Consider the following 9,899-nt stretch of genomic DNA (forward strand, 5'->3'; position numbering starts at 1 on the left):
ATTTTATCTATGATCCATTGAACGTCTTCCCAAAACCAACGGGAGCTATCTCAATTAGGATAATGTGACATAATTTCAAAAGGATTCAAAAATTCGACAATATCCAAAAATTTTAAAACTGTTTTTTGAAATCTTGTGGCATCGAAGTCATAAAACCAATAGTTAGAAGATAAAACCGCTCTACAGATTAGTTTTGTGCTGTTGAAAGGAAGCGAATCCTGTCAGTACTGAGGCTGACTTACTGTTTACAAAAATAAGTTTATGATCGGTTAATAATTAAAAATTTCGAAAAATTATGTATAAAGTCTTAACAGCCATTAGCTGTGTAATCAACGCACTGAATAGCTTCTCTAATGCTCATTAGGAAACCCCTTGCACTTTTAGTCATTGATTCTATGCCATAGGGCTCCAAAAATTCAGTAAAACCTCAAAAAGAAAATCAAATTTTCATTGAAAATTACAAAAGCTCAGAGTCGAAGCCATAAAAAACATGTGTGATTCCTTGAAAACGTGTTTTTTGTTCATTAGGCGTCATTTTACTGTAAATCAAGTTTATCATTAACCAAACATCGATATGAAAAGTGACCAGCCTCTAGGTGATCTAAAAAAATGAAGTTTTCTAAAAAAAAAAAACAGCTCTCAAATAGAATTTGAATTCTTTTTATAGTAAACTTCCCTATAAGACCAGAACTAGTCTTTATCACCTTTCGTGTATTAGGAATACGAAGTTGATTCATTTTGTGACCTGAAATGTAATTTTGAATGAAAAATTTTTAAAGAAAGGATCATAATTTGAAAAAAAAACACTAAAAGTCAACGAAATCATACCAAATATCACGTGTTCACACAAAAATTCAATCCTCGGTAACTCCAGGAAAAATACGAAGTTCACATAAATCTTTTTAATTTCAAATTCTAGGCTGGACGAGCTTTTAAATGATACCACTCACATTTCTCTACGATGAATATATAGATCGGCCAAAATTGACTGAGCAAAAAAACCCATTTGAGTATATAGTTCCTTCCCCCAAAAGTGGGGTCGGAACAATAATTTTGCAGCAGAGATGAAATTTGCCTGACCTGTTGTATTTTTTCCACGCGTTTGTACTTTTATCCATCCACAGCCACTTGCTTCCAGCCCTGTCATCCACGTGACTATCTCCGTCTAGGTCTTTTCCATCCACACTCATTGGACTTCCACGGTCTAACATATGAGGAGACACTTCATCCCCTCCTTCCACACCCGCCATTTCTTGGATTCCGGCTCCAGTTGCTACCTCGCTAGCCGGGGGCATTAAATTGCTGGAAGCAAGGTTACAACGATTTATCATAGGCAATGAGATATGTTGTTGATTCAAGGTAACTTTTGTTAAAGAAATTGTGAAAATGTTGAAAATAGAGAACCGAAGTAAGATGCATGATCGAATATCAATTTTGCATATTTAATTTTAACTTACTTATTAAGTTGGCGCATACAAAGTTACTTTTATTTAACAAATAGATTTAAGGTAGTACCACCGAAAACTTTGTTTCAATTATAGAAAGATGTATTTAAACGATGACTGAACTCATGGCCAATCAATACATAGCGAGTTAAAATGATACAGGTTCAGCGGTAGAAATGATGGAAAATGTAGAATTCTTTCTAGGCTTATTTCCTTAGGCTCATCTTTAGCAGCACGAATTAATAAACACGACTATGAGAGTGGGAACAAAAACTTACTGAATCAGGCAGGCAATTTCTAGCAGCTCTTGGGTGTTCTTTGGTAGAATCTTCAATTCCTCCGATTGATTGGACGAAGAATGACTACTGATCGCCGAAACATCCGTATTGGAGGCAAAAACGTCACTTTTCCTGTTATCATTAATAGTATTCGAATTGGCCTGTGATGAAACAGAGTCGATCAAAGACATAGCTGCAGAGGGGCCTAAGATTAGGTGCAAAATGGTGGTGTGCATGTGGTTGCGCAGCAATTGGGCTGCCATGGAGGGACTTCGACCGGCAATAGAAGAAAGCATCCTTACAACCACTCGCACACTTTGAGATGGTAGCACCGGAGGAGTTGCAGTCAACTGAAAGATCAAATTTTAAAAAGGTTCCCTTTGACGAGTATATAAAATGTCGATCAAGTTATGACCCAAAAATCAATAAACTTCTCCATATCTCTTCCGGCAGGCTCTCCGGCAGGCAACACATTTAGGTTTACCTGTACCCTTGAAGTGTTAACGAATGTTAATAAAGCTGCCTATAAATTGTAGATATCTGTACATATCTATTGTTGTACTCGTTTTCAATTCAAACAATTATTAAAATATTGACTAAAAGTTCCGATGCTTCATCATGCTATCATTCCCACGCATTCTCCCATGTCCGAACCATGGACTCATACACAATAAATAACCAAAACGAAACGAGGATCTGGAAAACAAAAGCTTCGAGAAATAAAAAAACTCAGATCTGGTGACTCACAATCTCTTCAAAAATATGTAAACTCTGAAAAGTCTAAACGCAATGCCTCCAGGATGCCGCATCCATTACCTTAACAGTAAGACGATAGCAACGGATAGAGAACAAAACGAATTTAACTTAATATATAGAAGACACTGAAAAACATACCTTAAAACAAGTCACTCAAAAATTGTATTAGAAGCGGCTCTTATAGAAAAAACATCATTCATTATCTTTATATTTAAGATACGATCCATAAATGATCAGAATTTTGGTCCATGAAAAGAGGGAAATTCAAAATAAACGTTAGAAAATGGTTAAAACAGAAAAAAGTCGAATATATCAAATCACCACGAAAACACCCTCAAGTTTAAAGCTGCATCAGAAAATCTACTGTACGAGGGCACAAGGTTGCACAACTTAGCATGAACAGAAGTACAGTCAGTCTGATGAACAAGTCTTTAAAATGAGGGGCTCCAGAACCAAAAAATTTCCCAAAGCCACATGAATTGATGCCTACTGAGCAGCTTCGGTGCAAGAGACCATATTAAACCTCTGAGAACTGCAGAGCAACTTACAGGCCGAAGGCGTGACCAATTGGTCTTATTTAGGAGGACAAACCGTCAAAACGAAAAAAAACAATCCAGCAAGACATTGTTTTAAAAAAGCAGCAGGAGCTTAAAAAATGCTAAAATCATTATTTGAACTCAGTCTGAAAATGTTGAAGAAGGTATGTCAACAGAACCACGAACAAAAGAGCAAATAAACCAAATGTGTCAGGGTCAACTGCACATAGGGAGAATTTGAAAAAAATAAATTTCATTTTTCCTGGTTTCAAATTTTGTTTTACACTTACTGACCAAGTAAAAATCTCAAAAGCAAGCTATATGACTTTGCATGGGCTCTCACTGAAGACGCAAGATTCATTTTCTTTAAATTGGGAAAATGGCCAAGTGATATCTGGATAATCTCTTTAAGTAGAACTGTCAGTTTTTCTTCAATTAGACAAACATAACTTCGGATTATTATAATTCTTTTGATATACAAATCAAAAGAAACGGGATAAATTTTGATAATTAAATTTTGATTTCAAGAACAAGCAGTTTACCATGTATAATTGCTTTTGTGCGATTAATTTTGTCAATGTGTGTACTCTTCAACCCGTTTCAGCAACAAAACCCCTAAAGCTTGATCGAGCAACAAATAGACAAAAGCATAGCTGGCAGACTGCCAGAAAAAAGCCGCAATAGATTCGTAGATCGGCAGTCTAAAAAAAACAGTAAAAAAGACAGACCAAAAAAAATCGTCTTCATTGAAGGCTGATCTGTTATATTTGGATTAAAAATCTGGATTAAAAATTAAAGTTATTGCTGCCTCTATTAGGTGATCTCAAATAACCCTCATTTAGAGTGACACACACCCAGTTGACCTTATCTCTTTGAATTAAAGTAAATTAAAGTCAATTTCAAAGTGAGGAAGTCATTTTTGAGAGTGAGGTAAGTCAAGTGTGACCAAAAAATTAATCACGCGCATGAACAAAAAAACTCGCTCCACTAAGAGCGAAAAATGACGTCACACATGCAATTCAGTTGAAATTGCATGAACGAATGAAGAAGAAGTGGCTGTGACGTCATACGGTCGTACCAAAAATCATGACGACGAAATAAAAAACATAGCCGGAAGAATTCCGGAAGCGACTCGAAGCGTCAGAACTTCACTAACAAAACCGTAACTGCAACGGGAGCCACTACTTTTTGTAATAAACGATTAACTCACTACCTCTCCAGGTCTGCTCTAAAAATTGGTGAAACTTAAACCACTGTCAACAAGAGAAACAAAATGCAGCAAAATTTTATATTATTGAAAACCCTTGTTAACTTTAAAAAATCCTAAATATTAAAAGTGCTCAAAAACCTGATAGTCTGAAAAAGCTGACAAGTTTGTCAATAGCCTTCAAATAATTCATGATTCTAATATGAAAAAGATCGCGAAAGCAAACGGCAGATAATAATCTTAGAAACTAAGTTAAATCTTTTCAAAAAGAAAACTCAAAGTTAGGAATCAGAAAACACCTATAATTAGACTTCAAATCACTGCGATTAAGACAAAAACAACACAGACCTGTTCCTCGTTTTACATTAGCTAGACAAAATGATTTTATACCAAATCAAAAACAAAATTGATCAAAAAAAAGACATAAGCAGCAGAATATTCAAAGGCAAAAAATCGTTTAAATTAATACCAAGGCCGGAAGAAAGCTGTAGTAAATAGTCATAAATGAAATGTTGGAACAAGCTTGCTATCAAACCCTCAGTACTACCCTATGTTGAAATAAATCAATTGCAAACCAAAGAAATGACGAAAATCTAAGAAAAAGCAGAAATCATTCACTTTTTACAACTGAAAAATCAATATACCGAAAATAAATGTAGGTGCCAGCACAAAAACTAGAATGATACTAACTAGAATGTAAATATGGGCAAAATGTAAGGAACACCGTATCAAAAAGACATTCTTGATTTTCGAAAGTTAAAAATCAATTTGATTTTTGAAAGTTAAAAATCAATTTAAAAAATTCAAGAAAAACGAACACATTTCATTGTTCAGCATTCAAGACATAGAAAAGACAATTAGTCATTCGATACAAAGATCTATCCTCCTGAAGAGGACAAAAATAGGAAGAAGCAGAATTCATAAATACGAAACATTGAAACATTTTGCAAAAAAAAGGTCAAAGAACTTTCAAGTTGAGACTGCATTTATGAAAGTTTTTTCTGTTAAACTGTTTTTTCAAAACTTAATGCCAAAAAAATTTTTATTGAAACAAAATTAAAATCCATCATGTTGCACAGAAAATTATTTCTAGCAATTACAACCAAAATACAAACGAAAAACTGACGAAAATCGGAAAAAAAAATGGGAAAAAACTACCAAAATCGGATTAGCATATGTACAAACTTATAAAAAAAATACATCGAGGTAGAAAGAGGCGTTGAGTATATGAATTATCAAAGAGAAGTTGCCATATTGACTGATTTTTGACAAAAAGAGGGCTGAAAGATCTAAAAATGAAAAAATTAATTAAAAAAAAGCCAAAAAGTAACTAAAAAATCAAGAATTATGTGCCAATTGAAACTTGAAATGCATTTTCAAGCTCAGCAAAACACTGTGGAATCAGTTTTCGAGATTTACATTTCAATATAGCATCGTCTAAACATCATTTTAACAAAAACCAAACTACAAGCAAAAACACTGTACCACTCACTTAGACGAAAAAACGGCTAAAAACGGTTATCTATATGTGCAATTCAGTCAAAAACTACTTTTCAAAATCAAAACGTCATTCACTAATCGCAGCGCATGATCAGAAACTTCTCTCGCTTAGCGAAAATTTGTTCACCAAGACAGCTTTTCTCACTTTCGATTTTAGGTCAAAATGCAGCGTGAACAAATCTACTTCCTGTAAAAAAACCGAGAGAAAACCAATACTCCTCTTCGAGTCGTAAAAAAACCAAGAGAAGGCCAATGATAGCCCCAGCTATCGCTGTGCGGCTATTAAACAGACTAACGTCGGACGAATTGCTCTCAAAACAATGGCGAGCGGTTGGTTTCGGCAGTAGCCAGCTGGGGCTTAGGGATGCTAACATTAGAGGGGTTGAGTGGAGGTGGGCAGGATCAATCGAGGGGGTAGGGGGTTGATGGTATGGGGAAAAGGTTGAGGGCTAGATGAGAGTGATTCAAATCGCCAAGTGCAGGAATGTGAACGAGGGATGGAGTGTTAGTTGGGGTGAGTGACTGAGCACCATCCGCCGTCAATAGTATGAAATTATTTCCTCGAAACGAATTCGAGGAACCGCATACCCAGAGAGTAGTAAGAACAGAATATCAGCAAGCTGCTCAGCCACTTGATGCCCTCCGGGCTTTTCCTGATTTTCCGGTTTTCGAGGACGAACAGTTAGAAGAGTCAGACCCAGAATCAGCCAACAGAAAAGTCGCATTAAAACATAGCCGGTAGAACAACGGACGAGACTTGAAGAGAAAAGCATTAACAACTCTTAACTAGCCCTACCTTTTTTAAAAAAAACAAAGCAATATATATGTAAAAACAACCAATTTTTAATTAGTAATCTGGTTAGATGTGTGGTGGCGTACGTAGTGGGGGTGTATGCAAGGGGTAGTTGGGTTCACAAGGGTTAGGCAGGGGATAATGTGCTGGGCGTCCGATAGGCGTGGAAGTGTTGTTGGGGTAGAGGTTATTTTTGTTTTGGAGGTAGTTGGGGGAGGTAGGTATTAAGAGAACGGAGGGGGGTTGGTAGGTAGGTAGAGGGGACATTCGTACGATCAAAAATTCGCCTTGAATAGTGTCCGCAGTTCCTAATTACGTTATATTGCAAACTAAACTACTTTAACTCCAAGATTCGAAAACATAGAAACGTTCAAGAGGTAACTGTTCGCAGTTGACGTCAAGAACGATCTTACTTTAATTTAAAAAACTAGGCGGATTACAAGCCGGATTAAATCCTGAAGCGATTGAAGGTCAGAATTTTACAGACAACCCAACAGCAGCCAAAAATCTAAAATCATGATAACGCAAAATTGAGTCTTATTAGAAACATATCTGTATATGTTGAAAAAGGGCCGAAATTCAGAGGACGGACTGATTAGGGGTGAGAAAAATGAACGGGCTAAAACTTGTCGATAAATCATTGATGCTAAGTGTCTGAAAAATTTAAGTCTGCGGCCAAAAAGACATTGGGAAAGCATAAGGCAGATAATATTAATATAAACACTGAATTATTCAAGCAAACAAAAATAAGGACTCAAAAAACACCAAGTTTTTCGTTTTGACGCCACAGCAGTCGAACAAAAATGAGATACAATTCTCTCTTGTCTGATATTTAACAGAGAAACGAACTCTAACTAACGAAAACCTTAAATTAATGAAGAAGGCAGGAAACAATAATACTTAAAATCGAAAAAAAAAACGTTTACCACCAAAACCTAGCCCCAAAAATAATCAAAAAACACAAACCGACGAACGTCGGAAAATTGCTCTCGAATGACAGGCGGCGATATTCAATTATGGAGCTATAGTCTCGATAAATTTTTTTTGATGGGTGCGAAAACGTCAGGCGACGGTAGGATTCGAACCCCGACCTCCTGAGTCTGATCACTTCACCTCCACGAAGGTATTTACCACTCGGCTATCAATGACTTGTCGTCGATTCTCTTACAATTGATTTTGTTGGAACAAAAAACTTTATTTCAGAGTGAGAGCGATTGAAATCACTCAAATATCAAGAAGTGCGTGAAAAAGTCACTTAGGAAGTCAAAGATAAATCTAACGCGCAAAACGGTCAAGCAAAAAATTTGCATAAAAAAGACACATGTTTTCAATAATTGCTTCTCATTCGAGTTTCAAAATCTTTTAAAACCATTTCAGCAAAATCTGAGCGCTACATTATTAAACGAAATCAATTGCAAACCAACAAAAAATGGGAAAATCTAAACTAATTAAATTTTTCATCAAGTAAAAAAATCAGAACCATTAAGTTTATAGGTCTTAGGCGAACGCTAGAACTAATTGAACTTCTTTTTATCGACTAAAAAAATCAGAACCATTAAGCTTATAGGTCTTGGGAGAATGCTAGAATGATACCTGGTAGAAATAGAGTACAGACAAATTGCAAAAAAAAATAAAATAAAAAACCAGAACGAATGAAAAAAATCAAAATAGGATTCGAAACACTAGAAAACTTTGCAAACCAACAAAAAATGGAAAAATCTAAACTAAGTAAATTTTTCATCAAGTAAAAAAATCAGAACCATTAAGTTTATAGGTCTTAGGCGAACGCTAGAACTAATTGAATTTCTTTTTATCGACTAAAAAAATCAGAACCATTAAGCTTATAGGTCTTGGGAGAATGCTAGAATGATACCCGGTAGAAATAGAGTACAGACAAATTGCAAAAAAAAAAATAAAATAAAAAAACAGAAGGAATGAAAAAAATCAAAATAGGATTTGAAACACTAGAAAACTTTGCAAAACTCATTCATTGAACGCAGCGCATGTTTAAACACCTCTCGCTTAAAAAACCATTAGCTCGCATGAGAATTTTATTCATTTTTATGTCGAAACGCCGTTTGAAATAGAACTTCCGGTAAAAAAGAAAAACCTACTCCTCTTCGATTTGTAAAAACCTATTTAATGCTGATGTTCCTTTTCGAGTCGAAAAAGGCCGTAGGACTATTATAATTGCTACAAAGTTCGGTTGAGAGCAATTAACATGTTTATCGTACAGAAAATCGCACAACATTATATAGCAAAATATGCGCACCAATTGCTGAAGATTTTCGATCAATCCATTGGACACAATTTGTGACAGTCGAGATTCATCAGTCAGATAATTCTCAATCAGCCTTGAAAACGATACAACTATGCTCTGTATACACTTCTGGTCACTGATTCCAATCAGGCGGTTGCTCAGATCGGGCAAACTTCCAGCAACAATATCGAGATTTGAATTGTTCACACTGAGGCAGCAGTTTGATATTACAGCTAGAGCACTCCGCTGAGCTTGCATTGAAAAGAAGTCGAGGTAAAGTAGAGATGCTTGAACAGCTCCAGCTTGTAATAGAGCTCTGTGGTGTCTTCTTGAAAGCATTTCAAGAGCAGTTAAACTCTGTTCTGCGACATCCATACATTCAATCTTTTCGACTTTCTCCAGTAAAACAGGAACGGCCTCTACTACTATCGAAGTAGATCGAGGTATCACCTCCATCATATATGTCAACGCCCGGCATGCCAGATTCATTAACTCGTAATTGCTTTCATTGCGGAGGAGAACGATCAGCGCAACAACAGCTTGTTTGCTGGGAAAGCCCGTCAGTGTATCCTCATTTCCCATAACCAAAAATTGACACATTTCAATAGCAGCCTGTAGCTGAACACTTTCATCCGCCGATTGCAGGCCTTCAAGAAGTTGTTGAGCTTTCGTCACTGAAACATTATCGGTTATTGCATTTAATTGGATCATTAAAACACAAACTAACTGTGAAAAGACTTACTTTGGCTTGATGAGATTTTAGGTATAATGAGACTGGCTTTCATCATACGGACACAGCTTCTAATGAGTTACATAGCTACAGCAAATTGTTGAATCATATTGACTGAAAAGATTAATGTTGGAAGCAAATCATTTCAATTACTCTGCTGAGCACATCTTGAAATACGTGGTTATTTTTACGCTAGAATTTCATCATTCGCTTAATAAGAGCGGTTATTCTATTGAACACAAAAAAAACTGAATTAAAAAATTTAACACTTTGGCCGTTCGAATTTTCTTCCATTTGTGTCGCAAAACATTGCACCACAATACCAAACAGTAAAAGTAATCACAGTATAAGTATTGTTTTCAAAAAAAACGGCTGTTAGAGCTCATTGCTAAAT

At 35.8% G+C, this 9,899-nt stretch overlaps 1 protein-coding gene across 1 annotated transcript in view; it reads right to left on the reverse strand.

Moving 5' to 3' along the window:
• LOC142354045 (E3 ubiquitin-protein ligase TRIP12-like) overlaps positions 1–9,640 on the reverse strand; it is a 104,637-nt gene extending 94,997 nt beyond the window's left edge. Inside the window, exons 1-4 of the mRNA XM_075406315.1 lie at positions 9,518–9,640; positions 8,788–9,449; positions 1,724–2,073; positions 1,081–1,302 (exon numbers count right to left, since the gene is read on the reverse strand). Coding sequence (XP_075262430.1) covers positions 1,081–1,302; positions 1,724–2,073; positions 8,788–9,449; positions 9,518–9,563 — 1,280 coding nt within the window. The 5' untranslated portion in view covers positions 9,564–9,640. The remainder of the gene's footprint in view (positions 1–1,080; positions 1,303–1,723; positions 2,074–8,787; positions 9,450–9,517) is intronic.
• Positions 9,641–9,899: the final 259 nt, after the last annotated feature.

Source organism: Convolutriloba macropyga, chromosome 15 (genome assembly GCF_964194025.1).
Source record: "Convolutriloba macropyga chromosome 15, txConMacr16.3, whole genome shotgun sequence".
Lineage (NCBI taxonomy): Eukaryota > Metazoa > Xenacoelomorpha > Acoela > Convolutidae > Convolutriloba > Convolutriloba macropyga.